The sequence below is a fragment of the Gymnoscopelus braueri genome (assembly GCF_963280865.1).
Source record: "Gymnoscopelus braueri genome assembly, chromosome: 3".
Classification (NCBI taxonomy): domain Eukaryota; kingdom Metazoa; phylum Chordata; class Actinopteri; order Myctophiformes; family Myctophidae; genus Gymnoscopelus; species Gymnoscopelus braueri.
In genome coordinates, this window is record NC_137612.1 from 44075350 (window position 1) to 44095477 (window position 20128).

Genomic DNA, 20128 nt, shown 5'->3' on the forward strand with positions numbered 1-20128 from the left:
AAACATTTAGGAGAGAAGCTATAAAACGCTTCTTTCAACTCGTTGGATAGATTTTATTGTACGTTAAAATTTCAAACATCTGAGAGCATTTCAGAAAACCTTTACTTTTTGGATACGATGTGCAAAAAGGGGCAAGAAACATGTAAAGTGGAAAATGTGCGGAAACTTTTCGCTCAAACGCCACCGGGCCACGTAGGACCTCATCTCGGAGCTACATAGCGGAGGGAGAGGTTCTAAATGGGGCTAGCGTAGCGGTAGCATGTCGCATCTTTTGGGCTTGTTTTCATAGACCTGGTTGCTTATTTCTCTCACACAATCTGGTAACACTGCTATCCGCCCTTGTGAGTTCAATTGAACCGAAGTGAACCAAACATCACATCAGTGTGGTTCCGTTTGACAAGAAGAAGCTGAAGTGACTCGCAGAAAGAACAAGTTGAGAAACAAAGTGTAACATCATGGCATCAGAGAACATCAACAACAGCAGGACGGGTCCTAACCTCCAGCAGGGAGCAGGGATCTTCGCCAAACGGTTCCAGAAGTCACTCAATCGAGCCCAGGAGAAAGTAAGTTTAAACTTTATACTTTCAGTGGTGGAAAGTAACTGAGTAGATTTACTCAAGTGCTGTACTTAAATACAGTATAATTTATAAAATAACCAATATTCAATACTTTCACTTCTACATCTCAGAGGCAAATATCGTACTTTTTACTCCACTACAATTATTAGAAAACTTTACTTATTACTAGTTACTTTGTAGATTTCGATTATTATTACAAAACATACATTAACCACTTTAGCCCTATATACATTTCGGCCATTCGAAAATATTTTCAAAATATTTTTAGACATTTTATACATTGTAAAATGGGACATTCCGTATGAGTACTTTTACTTTTGCTACTTCAAGTACATTTTGATACCAGTACTTTTGGACTTTTACTCAAGGTACATTTTGAATTCTGGACTTTTACTTGTAACAGAGTATTTCTACATTGCAGTATTGATACGTTTACTTAAGTAAAACATTTGAGTATTTTTTCCACCACTGCTCAAACTCTGAAAATAGCGGATTTACAAGCCCATACATGGATCGACTATTTTTGGCAAGTGAGAAAACTATCATCATTTATGACGACAACACAAACAATGATGGGCTTTAACACACTATAACTGGGGGTTGTTTGTGTTGAACTGTTTTGGATCATTGGCACAGCTGAGCTTGTTGTGTCTTTAAACATTTGTGACATCTTCATCCATTTAAAATTTGGATTACACTTTTGCTTTACTACTGTTTTGTGACTAGATTAGTGTTCTGGCCACTCGTCTGTCTGTCTGCCTGCCTGTCTACAACAGTATCTATCGTGTGTGTGTGTGTGTGTGTGTGTGTGTGTGTGTGTCTCCCTCTCTCTATGGTCTCTCTTCTCTCTCTCTCTCTCTCTCTATACTACTCTCTCTGTGTGTGTGTGTGTGTGTGTGTGTGTGTGTGTGTGTGTGTGTGTGTGTGTGTGTGTGTGTGTGTGTGTGTGTGTGTGTGTGTGTGTGTGTGTGTGTGTGTGTGTGTGTGTGTGTGTGTGTCTCTCTCTCTCAATATATATATATATATATATATATATATATATATATATATATATATATATATATATATATATATATATATATATATATATATATATATCAATAAAAGAAATACTGCATATAACGTGTTTTTCCAGTCTCTGGCTGACTGTACAATATAACAACATGTTGCAACTTCCTGAGTCTGCATTTTACTTCCCGTCATCACAGCTGCACCTCCTGCAGCCACTGATTGTGGTTTACTGGTCTGTAGGGTTGCCAAGGTAACATATTTCTATCATGGAGGCAGTCATCAACATGATAATGTCAGCTTTTGACAGCTTTTAGAAGAAAATCCATATGAAGATCCAAATCTTCATATCTCGGACCCCAATATGAGACATTTTTGTATTGTTATTGGTTGTTATTGGTTGATAGATTGAATACTTTAATAACAGTTTGCAAAACGTGCAGTGGTACGGTTATGCAAGGAGGTTGAAAGCACAACACAAAAAGGCTCGTTTCCATTGTGGTCCTGTGTATTCAATTCATCAAGACATCTAATGACGTACAATAACATATGGGGGGGGGGGGGGTCATTTCTGGTGCCAAGCTTAGAAGACATGTCTAGGACCAGTTGCAAATTGCAGACATAATTGGTCTGTCATTTGGTCCAGAATTCCTTTATTGTCCACATGTACTGTATGTATAGAGAGATTGTCTACCTGTCCTCTATGTATTGTAGGTAATAGATATAACATCTATCTGTCTATCTACTGTATATATATATATATATATATATATATAACATGAATACTGTATGTTCTGTTGTACATGTAATTATGGTGAAGATTAACTATCGGTCATCGACTGTATCTGGGACTGGGACCCCCCTCAGGCCCATGTTGAGAATCACTGTTGAGTGCTTGTTTGACTGCAGTGTCATCTCTTCAGGCTTGTAGAACATACCATAAACAAGTTCTTAAACACTAGTATGTAAAGATCAGGTCCTGTGCCAGGGAAGATTTGTCTGAATGTTTTGAAAATGGCAGATCTACAAGCTCACAGCGTGTTTTGTGAGGCAATGCATTGTGAGCTTATAGATCTGCTGTTTTCAAATAGCTGAAGTATAAAATAGGATTTAAAGTGTTTAAACCTCTTTATGCTGGGGACCCCCTGGAACCTCCTTCAAGTACCCCTGGACCCACTCTGCCATAAACCATCAGTCCTGTTACGCACGTACGTGACTTCTCACAGCTGACCTTCTCTCTCATACAGGTCCTCCAAAAACTGGGGAAAACCATGGAAACCAAGGATGAACAATTTGAACAGTGTTTCCTCAACCTCAACAAACAGCAGGTATCTGTACTAAAACATGACATGAGCCTTTCTTCATGTAGCATTGCATCGCTACACAGTGAAATCCTCAGTGTTCATCTAATGTGACCAAATGCAATTACAATTACCATGTGGGCATTTAGCAGACTCTCTGATCCAGACCCTAGAATTATAGATCAGACTAGAGCAGTGGTTTTCAACCCTATTCATATCAAGGTCCATTATTTATTTGGCATTTGAGCCACAGACCACTATATGAGCCACGCCCATGGACCCCCATTTGATGAGATTTAGACTCTCAGACCCAAGACTTAACTCTTGAGAGTGTAAAATGAAACCGGGTCCATTTGGTTTCATTTTACACTCTAAAGAGTTAAAGCTGTAATAAGGATCCATTTGGTTACCAACTCTCCATCATTTAGCTGGGGACCACCTGGAACCCCTTCAAGGACCACTGGTGGTCCCCTAACCACTGGTTGAGAACCACTGGACTAGAGTAAGCACACATTCTAGAATAGAAAACAAGAAGGTAAATGGTCACTGAAGTAGAGTGCAGAGAGAATAATGTAGTCAAAACAAGACCAGGAGACCTGGTTCTGCCAGACCCAGAATAAATTCCTAGTACTTTATAAGGACTTCGTATGACGGACTTCGTATGACGTGTCAGCCTGTGTCCCTTTTATGCCCATGTATGGAGAAGAAAGGGTCCCTTTTATACAGCCGGTCTTTTTCGCCCATGTATGGACGAAAGGGGGCAGAGCCTCATGTAGGCCGACCCTCTGGGTCTGGCAACTAGGATACCAGGTAAACAATGAACCTAGCATCTGTCTAAACAACATGCTGTATAAAACCAAATGGACACATTTGGTTACATCTGTGTGCACAGATGGATAAATATACACTGAGGATTTTACTGTGTAAGGTCTAGGCCGGCAACTTTGAAACGTCGTGTCTCGGAACACCCACATTAGGCCATGGACCCCCATTTCAAATGATTCTGATATGAAAAGATGACTTTGGTTTAAATTAAATTGTCTAAAGTCAGACATTGTGAATAAGCAATAGATTCAGTGATACTAAAACATTGTTAGAATAGTCACTCTCATATGATTAGAATTGTAATAATCCCATGTGAATTGAATTATAATTCATTATACTACTCATCATTTGGCTGAGGACCTCTGGAACCCCCTCAAGGACCCCTGGGAGTCCCTGGACCCCACTTTGAAAACCTCTGGTCCCGGTTCAAGCATAGAGAGTATGAACATTAATTGTTGCATTCAAAGTTATCGGCAACTGTTTTGTCACCAGGATTCAAATTGAAGTCACATTGTGTCACATTGAAAAAGCTCTTATCTGCCCGGCCTCATTCACCCTCAGAAAAACAGAACAAACGCTTCTCAAACAAGCATGTTTAGTCTAACAATGACACTGTCATTTGGTTTTAGAGGTCAAGCTGCAAGCTCAGCGAATCCATGTAGCTCTGACAACTGGATTTGTTGTTGTTGTTTTCATGAGAAACTGCTCAATCAGTTTTCTTATGTGATGTGTTGTGTCTTTTCCTTTCTACATGTGTTGTGTCTATTCTGACAAAGCATCAGGAAACTGGAGATCATCAATATTTTGATGGGGAAATCAAATAAAATCCTTAGTGTTCATTTATCACCATACACATTAAAGCTCAATTTATACTCCATCGTATCAATCAATCAATCAACTTTATTTAGCAGACACATGGTCCAATAAGAACAAGACACATAAAAACATATAAAAGTACAAAAATATTAGAAGATAATAAATACAAATATTATGAAGGCGTTGCTTGCTGAAATGACATGACAGATCTGGCAAGCAACACCGTCGTACTATATTGAGTGTAAAGGCTTTACTAGGCTTTACTGTAATGGTGTTTGGTAGTAACATGTTCTTTTACTCTGGTTCCATATAATTTGACATTACATTAACAACCCCTTATAACATTATAAGGGGCTGTGTCCACTGAGTTGTTTTTTCCCCTGTGCGCAGCGTATATTTTGAATAGTTTTCAATGGGAGCACCATGTATTTACACCATGCTAGAAACACCAGCAGCATGACCAGGCACCGATTGTCTTTTCTGCTCTGCGTGTTCACATCTGGTGTTTTTATCTAGTCACAGAGAGAAATATTTTCAACTCTGGGCGTTTGGAAGAAAGCACAAACAAAACACTTTGTTGGACACACGGCCTAAGGAAGGACTTTACTGTGTAGTTGCTAGTTTTTTATATAATGTCAAATTAGATGGAACCAGAGTTAAAAGAAGGACAAGACATGTTGAACTATTTTATCTCGCAGTAACTCAGGTTATTTAGTCTAAACCTAGTTCTCCATTCTTCCCCACACAGGTCGATGGAAGCAAGTTACACAAAGACGTCAGAGCCTACTTTAATGCAGTCAAAGGTAGGTTCACACAACTCACTACTTTACTAGGTAGGTAGGTTCACACAACCCACTAATTACTGTAGTCAAAGGTAGGTTCTCAACTCACTACTTATGTAGTCAAAGGTAGGTTCTCAACTCACTACTTATGTAGTCAAAGGTAGGTTCTCAACTCACTACTTATGTAGTCAAAGGTCACTACTTGTGTAGTGAGTCGCAGATTATTTATTGTAAATATTTCTTGTTTTTCATACCAGTAACCTGTAAGCTGATTGTATGACGTTCTGCATAGTAGTGTATATCTGTCTTTTTTCTTAAATGTCATCATGATTTGAGTGTGCAGGGATCTCATTTTAAATAAGCCGCTGTGCTTTTTTGAGCGATCCAGTTTAGAGGACCTATCATTGTAAATTGTACTTCCCTGTACTGTTTCCATGTCTTTTCTAAATAAAGTATTCAATCAATGTAGTCAAAGGTAGGTTCTCAACTCACTATATCAAAGGTAGGTTCTCAATGTAAAACTTGGCCCCACTGAAGATATGTGCCAAAAAAAATCAATTACAGATGGATTAGTGGAAGAAACTGATACATTTGTAGACTCTGTTAAACTACTTAAGCCCTATATACTTTGTCGTATAGGACAAATAGCCAATCTACAATCTTCTAGATCTGTTATTATTTGAAGAAATGTTTTATTTATTTTTTTACTTTGAAAAGTTTTGAAAATGTTCACTTAGGCTAGAATGACTTGCCCAAAATAGGGACGTCAGCTTGGAACTGGTTTTAAAAGTTCAAACGGTTACACACATTCTCTGCTGTAACACTAAAAAAAACAACACTGACAGTGAGAGTTTTCTGATGAGTGAGAAATCTTCTCTGCGGGCTGCTCAGGAGAGAAAGTGAAGAAGGAAGTGGCTAGTGTCTAATTTTAGAGGATGTGCTGTCTTTTGCATTTCTGGCTGACAGAGACATAGATGGATGAGAGGTTGATAAATATAAACATACTGTAAAATCAAAATGGAAGACAGGAGGTTGGGCTAACATGATATCAGTACCATAATCCTGACCTACCTCAAAAGCTATTAGCCCCCCAGTTTGATATGGCTGCATTAGGCCACAGACCTGGATAAGGATAATTCCTTTTAACAGGACGTTCATGAAAGTCCTTGCGGGCTTGTTTCCAATGAGGGCCTGTGAGCTATTAGGGGTTAAGAGTCTTGCTCAGGGACAAATTTCATTTCATCGACACATATGCTGGCGTGGCCTGGAATCGTACCTGGGGCAACCAGGGCCACTGGCTCCCTAGGCGGGCTCACTAACCACTCAGCTATGACCTCCATTTGATATTATTTGTATCTCTGGGACCCCAATCTACACTTTAAACCGATATCCACAGTGTTATTTTAACTCAGAGAGTGTACAAATGGAACCAAATGGACCAGTACATTCTGAGTTACAGACCCTTGGAGGCCCATTTGGTTCCTCGAAACTCTCAATCGTTTAGCTGCGGACACCCTGGAACCCCCCCAATGGACCCCTGGGGAGTCCATGCAACCCACTTAGAGAACCAGTGCCCTAATTGTTTTATGACCAATGTTGCATGTTTCTCTGGGTGAAATTAATCAGAATAATGTTTATTGCGAGGTATGTCTCAGTGAGGAAGGTGCATTATGCTGAACTAGGTCGATGCCCATTGGGAACATATGCCCCTCCGGTTATGTTGTACCTGCTGTCAGAGTACTTTGTCCAGTACCCATTATCACAGTACAGACCGATGCAGAGATAATTCTGGACGACCACCGATCCGGCACATCACTCCCTTGTGTCCTCTGCGATATACCCGCCTAGTTTGAAGGCCGGACGGACGGTTCCCAAGATATGTGGGGGACAGACAGACAGTCAGAGATTATGTGCATTTATAGAGAGATAGCAACTGTATAGAAACATTTCAGTTATTTACAATTATTGTCACACACAATCTAAACATAAGCAACAATATAAAGATAGAGGGGTTAGCAGAAATGTCTAGAAACTATATCAAATGTACACTATGCAATATCATATAGTGATATTGATGAAATTGATATTGATGATCAAATTGATAAGATGCTGATCTACTGTAGGTTACTGATTTAAGTCTAATCATTAAATATCTTTCCCCAGCGATGCATGAATCATCTAAACGTCTGTCAGAGACATTGAGAGACGTCTACGAATCTGACTGGAATGGAGGAGAAGACCTGTCTGTCATCATGGAGGTGTGTGTGTGTGTGTGTGTGTGCGCGCGTGTTTGTGTATTTGGTGGAAATGCAGTCTAGATCTTCTCATTAATTAGATGCCAGATTTTTATTTAATTACATATTTGTCGAGACTTAGACATCAATAACCGATGTTTTGACCATTGAACATTTTTTAATCAATATGAAGGAGGTGTTAGTGATATATTTTGATTAAAACTAAGTGTATATCGGTTGGCCAATAGAATGAGCAGGAACCTTGAGGAAGTCATGTACTGTATTATATTTGCTTAAAGATGTGTCAAACTTGAACCCTAGCATGCAGAGATTTGGTTTAGATTAAGATAAATTGGTACAGAGCCAAATCAGCTCTGTTTCACTAAGAATAGAGGGTTCAAAGTGATGCTAACTGGTAATGTTGTCTTGCAGAGTGAGGACTTGTTATGGAACGATTATGAGGAGAAACTAACTGACCAGATTGTTCGCACCATGGAGAACTACACAAGTCAGTTCCCAGAAGTCAAGGTAGCGTGATCATTTTCTTTTTCTGTCCAGTGTTGATTTTTATGTTTTAGAATATAATAGATTTAATTAGCCACGCATGGAGGCATTTGACTTCGGCTTCCCTGTGGCTGGATTAAAACAGACGGGATACAACAATGACACAATAAAACACCTTCAAGTTATATGATCATTTTCACTTTTTTTATTATGTTTTTTGGGGGGTGTTATGACCCCAAAAAACTGAAATTTGAACATTCAGTGGATTTTCTGTGGTCTGGGGTTTTCTGAATAATTAGCCTGAAAAGTAATCTGTGATTGGCCCCTGGACTTTGATGTCACAGTCCATTAATCCCGCCCCTCCCCTATCCATTCCTTTGGCGGGGGGGGGGCGGAGCAGAGGCGATGATTGGCAGTCAAAATCCGCGACACCCGCAGGCAAAGATTTATTTTTTCATAGCAGTTGAAAAGGCTTTAGAAATCAGAGAGAAAAAATCCTGCAATGGATCACTGGAGTGGATTTTTCAGTTAAAACCTTTAATACACGCTTGAAAGACCATGATAAATACTTTTAATGTGTTGTAAAACTGAATGTCATGAAACCTTTAATGAGACATAAAACCTGACTACAGTACACATTCCAGTTATTAAATGTACTTGAATGTAGCTTTTTACATTTTGTCCTTTGCTAAGACCCTCCCTAAAACGGCCACCGTCCAATCCTTCATTAGCAACCGTAACCGTGTGGGGGAGGCCTGTCAAGCTTTCAGCACAAGATAAATCACTGACAGTGTGCATATCGTAGCTGTCGGGCAGAAACCTTGTATCTCCATATTTCATCTTTTCATAATTATGTCATTTGTAGTGCCCTATTTTAAACTGACAGTGTCGTGCGAAAAGAGACAATCTACAAGTTACGAGCTTGTAGATTGGCTATTTTCACTATTTCTGAAAGATTTTGTTACAAAAAGTAACTTTTTGGAGATACAAGGCTGCGGCCCGACAGCAACGATATGCAATGTGCTAGTCCGACAGTAGATACCCTCAAAGTTTAGAGGGGGTGCGTGTTGTGTTTTCCCCTTTTTTTCCGAAGCCAAATACACGAGAGGAGAAATGTTGGATATAGATTAAACAGTGTGGAAGACCTCACTCACAGCTTAATCCATCCAAGATCAACAAACACTCTCTCTCGCTTTCTCTCTCTTTCCACACAGTGCACTCGTGGCAGTGTGCACTCGCTAAAACCAAACAATGCTTTCCGCTTACCATGCTCTGTTCCTGACAGATTGGCACTGAAAAAACTATGACCATGTGGACACACACACACACACACACACACACACACACACACACACACACACACACACACACACACACACACACACACACACACACACACACAGACACACACACACACACACACACACACTCTGACACACAGACACTAATTTGGAATCTCTGACTGTTTAAGGTTGAGTTTAGGAGTCATTTCAAGAAAGTGATTGTGCCCTTTTTTCCAGGAGCGTGTGGCCAAACGTGGTCGCAAACTAGTGGACTATGATTCAGCCCGCCACCACTTGGAGGCGCTGCAAAGTGCCAAGAAAAAAGATGATGCCAAAACAGTCAAGGTATTTAGTTACTCTATGCAAAACTTACAAAACAACATTAAGAAAAAAACATCGTCTATAGCCGCCAGTGCCAGCAATTTTCAAGTGTTTTCACTCACCTTTGAAAAATTATAGAATATTATTCTTCACAGCGATCGACCCGCCGATCACTTTAAAAGACGTAGGGGTTGACTCGTAGACTCGGAGAAAAAAATGTGTGCCGCCGCGATCGTCCATTCCATAGTTGTGGGCAGTTGAATGAGGGGTGGTTTTCCCCCAAAGCAACAGAAAGCAGAGAAAAAGGCTTCTTTTTTTTTTTTACGGAAGTGGACGTGGTGTTTTTTTTGTGATCACATGGTTTTGCTGCTTCTGTGCCTCTGAGGGACTCAGATGGTGATTGCGGGTTGGCGAACAGCGCCATGTGGTCCATAGCTCAGCGGTCAGCCTATCTCCTGTTTCTGTAGCGTCAAGCAACTTGATATCGTTGCTGTACGGCAGAAACCAGCTAACTAAATGTTTCCGCTTTCGCTTTGTTTCCCCATAAATCAGTGCTATTGAACACCCTTTACGTCTGTGTGTTGATAACAAAAAATTGAACCAATAAAAAGTATTAAAGTGCTTCTGACAAAACTAGCTTCTGACAAAACCAGCTAACTCCATTGGATCCTCAGGCCTGGCTTGCGTTAGGGGAGGGGGGGTCCCCTTAGCCATACTTATCAATGATGAACAAAACCTCTTTTTGTCATTTCCTGAAAAACTAACATTTTGGAGTCAGCTGGTTTCTGCCGGACAGCAGAGATATACAAGCACAGTACATCCCTCTGGACATGACGCTATTATGTCACATGATGTAAAAGTACAAGCCCTGGACATGATGCTAGTATGATTTACAAGTACACTCCCTGGACATGACCCTAGCTAGTCTTAGGGACTTACCCACAATCCTACCCTTGATGCTGAGTGCCAAGCAGGGACGCATTGGGTACGATTTGTTGTCTTTGGTATGACTCGGCCAGGGATTGAACCCTGACCTCCTAATCTGAGGGCAGACGCTCTAACCACCAGGCCATTGAGCTGGTATTGCTGCTTATCTTTGATAAAGCTTTGACTGCATGGTGTGTGGTGCGTGGCACACACCAGTCCGCTGATTGTGAGCCAGGGACCACCATCCTGACTAAGAAGTAAACCTGGGGACCACTGTTGTGTTGGGTGGGGATTTGAGATTTGAGTTAGGATTAGGTTACACAGAGTCTGTCTATTCTTGGCGATTGTGGTGGACACTATTAGCCAAGCTGTAAGCTCTGTGAATTCTGCCTGACAACTCATCCAGAACATCACAAGGGCCTGTGTTTCATACATGTTTCTTCACAGAGTGTGTGGATCTTAATGAGCTCATCCTCTTCTGTAGTAGTTAAGCTTGAAGTACTTTGGGAATTGAAGCACAAGCATCCTCAACTGACCACCGAACATATGAATGTGTTAAATTCTACTGTTTCTCATAGAACACGAATACCAACAGTAACAGTTGTGGTCTCTGTTTCTCCAAAAATAAAACAAAATAAAACTAGAAAAAGTGCTCCTCGGAACACAGGTCTCCGCCAGGTCAGGTAGAATCGGCCTCCTGGTGGCACTATAACAGGCAAACATTTGGGTCAGAGGTTTGGAATTGGTATCCATGGAGTGTGTGTGCAAAGTTTCGCTGCGGTCAGGCCAACGGTGCCGGAGATTAGCTGTTCACAGACCGAAGGACGGGCGGACAGGGTGCAAAACATACTCTCTCGTCAAGCCTTCGGCTTGGCGGAGACAATAATGGGGGTGGGTGTTTCACTTTTCTACCGTATATTACTGAGGTTTGGTCTTACTAGTCAGAGACCACATTTAATACCTCCACGGACCACCAGTGGTCCATGGACCACCAGCTGAAAACCCCTGCTTTAGAGATACGCAGAGTGCACAAAACCGCCTGGGTTTTCAATGGTAAGCTTAAAAAACACATGAACACATTTTGGGGAAGTGGGTCTGTAAGCATATAGGCCCCGGCTATTTTTAGGAATTGTCACCTGTGTGAAACACCCCAAATAGTGAGGTTAATGTGGTTACGGTGCGTCAGCTGTCCTGGAAGAGACCACTTCCTTCACTGTAGGGTCAAAAGGAACTCTCACAATGGTTGTGTTTTTCATTTATTGATATTTTGTCTTGCTGACATACTGTAAGTAATTTTTGTTGTTACAGTATTTTATTACATACAAAGGAGGGAAAAAAATCACACACCGGCTCCATATGCAGTAGTTTTTCCTCCTTTTTAAGATTGTTCCCGAAGGTCAGCACCTCACCAAACCCTTGGTGTGCGTTACCGTTCCTGCTACAATATATTGCATCCCATACAGGTATAAAGTAAACAACATTTCAGTTCCTCTGCATTGCAGCAGCAAGACAAAATGGCAAATAAATTGCAATAAAATAACAATATTATTCATACTAAATAAATATCAAAACTTTAATGCAATAGTTATTGAGTTGCTTTTGTTAGGTGTTGTGTGCATGGTTCCTATCTAGATGTCTATGGATGGATGGATAAATCAATCAATCGATGGACAGATATCTAAATCTACAATGATGATGCTAGGACAATGGACTCCATGATGGAGCTTATTATATTGTGGCACATGCAAATAAAATAACTGAGAACACAAAATTGACTCTTTAGTGTCGTGAATCAGATGTTACATAGGGGTTTATTTTATTCATCTAATATAACTGTTAAAGTCAGTCATAGGGGTTTATTCCTCCCATCTTCCCACCAGGCGGAGGAGGAGTTCAATAAAGCCCAGAATGTCTTTGAAGAAATCAACAATGAGCTGAGAGAGGAGCTGCCGGTTCTCTATCAGAGGTAGAACATCACATCTTCTGTTCTCTATCAGAGGTAGAACATCACACATTGTTCTCTATCAGAGGTAGAACATCACATCTTCTGTTCTCTAACAGAGGTAGAACATTATACCTCTGATAGAGAACACATTGTTCTCTATCAGAGGTATAACATCACACATTGTTCTCTATCAGAGGTAGAATATCACATCTTCTGTTCTCTATCAGAGGTAGAACATCACACATTGTTCTCTATCAGAGGTAGAACATCACATCTTCTGTTCTCTAACAGAGGTAGAACATTATACCTCTGATAGAGAACACATTGTTCTCTATCAGAGGTATAACATCACACATTGTTCTCTATCAGAGGTAGAATATCACATCTTCTGTTCTCTATCAGAGGTAGAACATCACACATTGTTCTCTATCAGAGGTAGAACATCACATCTTCTGTTCTCTAACAGAGGTAGAACATTATACCGCTGATAGAGAACACATTGTTCTCTATCAGAGGTAGAATATCACACATTGTTCTCTAACAGAGGTAGAACATTATACCTCTGATAGAGAACACATTGTTCTCTATCAGAGGTATAACATCACACATTGTTCTCTATCAGAGGTAGAATATCACACATTGTTCTCTATCAGAGGTAGAACATCACACATGGTGTTCTGTCTGAGGAACAATAGAACCTTCTGTTTTCTATCAGTGGTTCTCCCCCCCACCACATGAGCATGGCCACATATCTAAAGCCCTATATATATATATATATATATATATATATATATATATATATATATATATATATACTCGTTTGACAAATAGCAAACATAGACGATCTACAAGCTCACAACGCGTGTAGATTGCCTATTTAGCTGCTTTTGAAACCTTTTAAACAATGTTAATGTGCTCCACAATGATGTTACATCATAATGAATTTATTGTCACTTCCATAATGCACACTCAGCATACATGGGAGCAAAATGCCGTTCTCCTGTAACTCATGGTGCTTGTCACATTAAAAACAACAAATGTGGGATGCATGTGGAAGTTAGCTATGATTTTGTGAAACATGTTTAAAATGTTGGACTACCTCCAAAGAGACAAGGCCTCACTTGTTACTTAGGCTTGTTTTTCTTGGCCACAGTGTAACATATTTTGTAATTTAGATAGCATGTTATTTAAACAGATGCTACATGTAGGTTCATTGTTTACCTGATATCCTATAGTTTGTATGAACTAATGTACTGTATTGTTTAGGTGCACTACACTCTGCATTCGATGTATGTGTTTACCTTGCTTAGTAAGTCGCTCTGGAGAAGAGTGTCTGCTAAATGCCTACTGTACATTGCACATTTTAATTGTAAATTTTCCCCCCTGTGATCTTAATGGCGTGCCCCCAAGCGGGGCCCAGACCCCAGATTGGCAACCACTGGAGTAGAACAATCACACCCTTTTCTGAGATCTCTTCATAATGCACAGATACTCACCAGGTATCTTGGGTTTATTTGGGTTCTAGTGTGCTCAGCCTAATTTGCTGTCCTTTCTGTAGTCGAATAGGTTGCTACGTGACTGTGTTCCAAAACATATCAAATCTGAGGGACGTCTTCTATAAGGAAATGAGTGTGGTAAGATAACATCCTCCTTCGCGTTGTTTATGTTACTGGTGTAAATGACTGTATTACGGTACTATGATTACACTGTGTTTTATATACCTAGTTTGAAAAGAAGGAGTCCTGCACACTGTCTTCACTTACGAAACTAGTTTGATTGTTGGACCGAAAAGTGTTTCTGTTTTCAATAAAAACAACTTTTGAAAGTGAAGACAGACTTCTCCTTCTTTTCATGTTGATTTCTTCCTACCCACCTGTCCTTGCAAGTGGTACGCAAGAGGACTCTTTCTACTGTATGTACCTAATTTGAACCAGTAGTGGTAATATTCTTACTATTGTGCTCATCTATGGCTGAATTAATAGAGGTTAAAAACCGTAGTGCTTTTTAGTGTTTGCGTGCGTGTACGCGCGTGTGCGTGCATGTTGCGACAGCTTGTAGTGAGATTGTGATAGTTGAGTGATAAATCAGGTACATTTCTGTGTATCTGTGACTCAGCTAAACCTGTGTGTGTGTGTGTGTGTGTGTGTGTGTGTGTGTGTGTGTGTGCATTTTCAGCTGAACCATGAGTTGTACAACATAATGAAGAAACTGGAGACTCAACACTCAGGGAAGGCTTTCATCATCAAGGGTCTTAATAGGTAATAATTACACTTGACAATCTTTTTTGTGTGTGTGTGTGGTTACACTTTTAGGGGCCGTGTCCACAGAGCGTGTTTTATGAGTGGAGGGGCGCTTTGGATATCATGTTCATATAGCGCTCATATGCTACGTTTATTAACACCTGCAACATTCAAACCGATCAACCATTGCTGTGCTCGAATGTCCTGATGTTATTAGCACAAATAGCTTAGCTGAAACAGTGAATATGAACTTCTCATGATTGAGATAATCGTCAAGTCGTAAATTATTAGGTTGTCAGACGCAGCCAGGAGGAGGGCACTCTCCAAAAGCAAGAAACGGCGGGTGTCGGGAGCACTGAAGCGCTAGGAAGTGTGCACCAGCGCATCTTTACCATGCAAATGCATGGCAGACTGGCACTGCCAGCTCAAAAGACGCTCTCTGTGGTCCTTTAAATGTTCATGAACGTTGACGTTTTGCCAAGATGGCAAAATGAAATGTTACTCTATACAAAAAAAAACTGTCTGAAAAAAAAACTGACTGGTTCTCAACCAGTCCGGGGACCCTCAGGGGTCCTTAAGGGAGTTCCAGGGGGGTCCCCAGCTAAATTATTGCTAGTTAGGAACCAAATGGACCCTTAGGCACCTGTAACACTTGAGAGCGTACAAATGGAACCAAATGAGGTTCCATTTGTACACTCTCAGTTAAATTAACACTGAGAAGTTTACAGTGTAAACTGGAGGTCCAAGATTAATAAAGAGATTAATAATAGCATCAAATGGCGGTCCGTGGCTAATGCATATCAAATTTTGGGTCGTTGAAATTTAAAAGGTTGAAAATCACTTGCCTTACTGCAGAATGTGAGTTACACCTTCCATGCTACTCATGTTTTGGCTTTTTCAGCAGCACCAGCAAGTCCAAAAATAGGAAGTCCCTGGTCATCTCCAACCCCATCCCTTGCAACACGGCCTTCCCGGCCGACCACATCAGCGTTCATTCCTCCACGGACACGTCTGGACCCTCTGCGCCCCGCACGCACACTGAAGACATCTCAGAGGAGCCCGGCCTGCCGGAGCAGCAGGACGCCGCCAGCGCTACCGACGTCCCTGCCAAAGACGTCCCTGCCAAAGATGTCCCTGCCAAAGATGTCCCTGCCAAAGACGTCACCACATCCGATTCAGACCAAGGTTGTTAAAGTTTTGCGTTTTTTCATTAGTATCTTTAACCCAATTAATACCGATTCTACAAATGCCTTCTAAATCAGTAGTTCTCACACTTTCAAGATTTTTCAAAAATAGCAGATGTACAAGCTTGTACATCTGCTGTTTTTGAAAAGCAACGCAAAAATCTGAAATGACACAGATGCTTTCCCTATTTTAATGGGTTAAAGGTAGGGTAAGTGATATTGCTTTGTTAAAATAAGTGTTAAATAGCTCTATATTCTGATAGTAATCCTTGCTATAGTGATTGTCCAGTAACAGGAGTCTCCCTGTCTCTCCATCGCTTTAGAAAAGATAAAATGTATTTTCAGGTCATGATACCAATTAGAGATCTCTCCAATACAGGAGACAACATAAAGTGAAATTTGAAGTGATGACACAAAGAAATGAGCAGACAAAATTGTGAATCATTTTCACTAGTTTCAAATAATTTATATATGTTTTTTTTACAACAGGGCAAAAAACGAATGTATTGGAAAATAAGGTCATTTCCACAAATTAGTGAAGTCTCGTATTTGTTTTAATCTTGATTCAGAGGAGCTCAGCTCCGGTGGTGCAGACACACCTAAGAGCCAGTCAGTGTGCGACAGCGAAAGCGGCGACAGGAGCACGGGCAGTCAGAACCCGGAGGACGCAGAGGAGGAGACCACCACCATCCACTCGGATGACTCCGGGGTGGGGGATCCGAGGTCGGAGGGCACAAATCAGGAAGTGATTGGCCCCTCTGAGTCTGAGGAATGCGACGTCCCACCAAGGTTATTGTAGTTTTGCAATTTTTCATTAGTTTTTATTTTGTTTTGGCTTTGTTTTCAATTTGAGTTTGTCAAAGTGGGTTTTACTTTCGTCTTTTTTTTTTTAAAGACTTAGTTTTAGTTTTTATTGTAATATGGGGTAGGGGGCGAAATAAAAAACAGTTCAGGACGATTTTTTTGCATTGACTAAAATATTCGAAGACTTCATATCCACCCAAAACATGAAGCTTATGTATGAATTACTGACAAAGACAAAAACTTAAAAGGACATTTTCTATTTTTTATTTTTATTTCATTTTAGTTAACAAAAAAGTTTTTTGTTTATTTAACTATAAAAACCCTGCGTCCCACACAGCCTCGAGCAGCAGGAGAGCGCTGGTGATCCACCGCCCCAGAAGGCTAAGAGTACTAAGCCTCCACCGGTTCCTGCTCCACGACTCTCCTCCCGACCCTCAGAACGACGTTTAATCCCTGCTGCTGCTGAGGCCAGCCAGGTGGAAGAGAAGGAAGAAACTGCAGCGGAAGACCAGAGGATGAGTAACTGTGACGACTCTCTACAGAATCCGCCCGGCTTCCTTTACAAGGTACAATGATAGTAATCAGGTTGAACCACTTTCAGCCTGGCAAACAACCTATTTTGGGCATGCTATTATCGCTATTTGTCATGTGATCGTTGAATTCATAACCTGAGTTGAATTGGCAGTGATATAGGTTGATATTTCCACTTCTAGCTGGTCATTATATTGATGTGAGTTTGTATACACCACCAGGGTGTGGCGCAACAGAATCAAGCAGCATCAGAAGATGGCCTGTTGCAGTTTGAAGAGGGAGATGTCATCCTTGTGCTTGAAGACACTCATGAGGTTGGTGTGTTCAACATGTATAGTAACACTATTCATTAGAGATGCTCCAATCGATCGGCGAGCGACCGCGATGGGCCGATAATGCCTGTTTCGGCTTTGATCGGGACATTCCAATCTCAGGTAAATTCACCTGTGCCAAGGGAGACACAGGAGGAGAACTACTTGAACCCTAATATCCCTATATTCTGAGGGGAACTTTAGAAGAGGTAGAGTGTAGAGGGAAAAAGAGCAGACAAAGTGCAGAGCCTAGGTTCAAGTTGACTAAGTACTGAGAGTTTTAAATGTCTGATAAATACACTGATCACAGTGCTGTCAAACAAGTCTATGAAGCTATCTGTTGCAGATAAGGTTTCATCTGCAACACATTTTATACAATACGTAGTGGGGGTCCCTGCTTCATCTCTCCCTCAGCTAAGGGGCCCTTGACCTGAAAAACGTTGAAGACCCCTGCTGTACAGTAGACCCTCTCCCTCATGCTAAACTTAAAGTGACTTATAAGTTCCACTTCTCCCCAAAAGGACAACTTTATTTTCCATCCTGAGTGACAAGTCTAATTATTGCATTTTGGCTATGTGCAATAAATGCAAGCCAATGTTCAGAGGCATTGTCAGTATTTTAGTACTTAATTTCTTTAATTCATATTTCTTTAGTTGGCAATAATTCAACTGTAAGCCAGTGTTTGGTGACATATTGTCTTTTATTGCTACAAAATAAATGATAAAAACACATTCTACATGCATAAAAAATTATCAAAATAAAAATAGAAATGCCCTCCCACATGATCGGATCAGTGTTCGGTATCGGCTGATCAGACTTAGGTGATCGGTGATCGGCCCCAAAAAACCTGATCGGAGCATCTCTACTATTCATATATGTTCAACGTGCACATGGTAACGCGGAAGACCTGGGTCTTCCCTGTGGAAAGCCAACATCTTATCCACTAGCCTAAGCCTAAATTCCCCCTTAATCGGGGGAGATACAGGCTTTCATTGGTCATCAGGCGGAGGCTCTGAGCCACTACTGCTACACATACAAAGACTAATTATAATGCTGTTCAACATGCTCACTAAGACCATTCTTAATGATGTTTAACATGAACACTAAGACTTAGCCACCGTAGTTACTAATCATGCTGTTGTTTTGTTGGTTGGTGCAGCAGGAAGGCTTGGTGACGGGGCTCAGGGAGGAGAGCTGGAAACAGCATAGAGATGTTAAAAACCACTGTGGTGTCCTTATGGAGAAACTCATTCAACCACTGCACCAAGACTGACACACACACACACACACACACACACACACACACACACACACACACACACACACACACACACACACACACACACACACACACACACACACACACACACACACTGCACAAAGACTGAGGCAACATACACTCCATCCTGCTGTTGGTGACGCACACGCCCGCAGAGTGTGCTACACAGGATATGACTTCACGACTTGTTGGACAATGGCGATTGAGTCTTGGAACATTTGGATTGTAAGGGCTATCTGAATTGTTATGGAATGTTTGGTTTTATGTGGTATGCAGTATTCTGGTCTTGTTTGCGTCTTTATATGAAACACTGTGAAACAAAAGAATGTTGTTTTTTTTATACTGATTTTCATATTAAAGTTGAAATTAAAATAGGAGTGTATATAGTGTGTTGTATCATTGGTACAGAGGCTGATTAACATACATACACATAGTGGTCTAAATAAGCCTAGAAATCTGCTCTTGTCGAGTATGAATCATGCTTTAGATCCTGTGCTGTTTAGGAATACATGTTTTGCTGCTTCATTTCCTTTTGGGAGATGATTGATACGTTTGATAATTTAACAATGTATGTTAACCACATTTTAACTATACATTATTATTACATTACATTATTATTATTCTTTCAAAGACATTATGAAATGGCTTTTTTGCAGAAGCGTGTTCTGCTGCTGGCTATAGCACATTTATTGCTTGTTTTTCACCTCAAATATTTCCCCTTTTTATTGTATTGAAGACAAGCCAACAGTACTGTGTCAGTATAATTTTCCCCAGCGAAGCTACTCTGAGGTAAGCCTACAACCATCAGCTGAATCAGCATCTTCCCAGTTCCAAACAAGGACCTGTAACTACATGTCTCTGTGTTGAAGTCATTTGCTGTTGTAATAAACAACATCATGCATGTTTCTACCAAGTCCCCACAATGACGCAGACCTTGTGTAATAATGGGCTGACTACTTCTACAATTATGTTTGCCTTTCAGCCGGAAAGAATATCAGCATTTGTATTTCACAATAACTCATTATGATATCAGGGAGTCAGGTGTGAAGAGGAATGAGTCACTTAATGTATTAGTCACTTCAAATATCTGTGTGATGACTTAGAAATGAGCAGAGAAGCATGGCTTAGTATCCCTAGTTTTCCACACACACACACACACACACACACACACACACACACACACACACACACACACACACACACACACACACACACACACACACACACACATCATCCAGAAGGTGAATAAGTGTGT

At 40.7% G+C, this 20128-nt stretch overlaps 1 protein-coding gene across 2 annotated transcripts; it reads left to right on the forward strand.

Moving 5' to 3' along the window:
* Positions 1-343: 343 nt before the first annotated feature.
* LOC308079123 (myc box-dependent-interacting protein 1-like) lies at positions 344-19245 on the forward strand. Of its 2 annotated transcripts, none has more exons than XM_080420488.1 (14): positions 344-563; positions 2834-2914; positions 5277-5331; positions 7474-7568; positions 7977-8072; positions 9569-9676; positions 12460-12545; positions 14083-14158; positions 14700-14782; positions 15669-15949; positions 16518-16737; positions 17090-17318; positions 17505-17597; positions 18754-19245. In XM_080420488.1, the coding sequence occupies exons 1-14, from the start codon at positions 456-458 to the stop codon at positions 18865-18867; spliced, it is 1725 nt and encodes a 574-aa protein (XP_080276614.1). In that variant the 5' UTR covers positions 344-455; the 3' UTR covers positions 18868-19245. The 2 variants fall into 2 exon arrangements, with proteins under 2 accessions (XP_080276614.1, XP_080276613.1); XM_080420487.1 differs by having other exon boundaries at positions 345-563; positions 15666-15949.
* Positions 19246-20128: the final 883 nt, after the last annotated feature.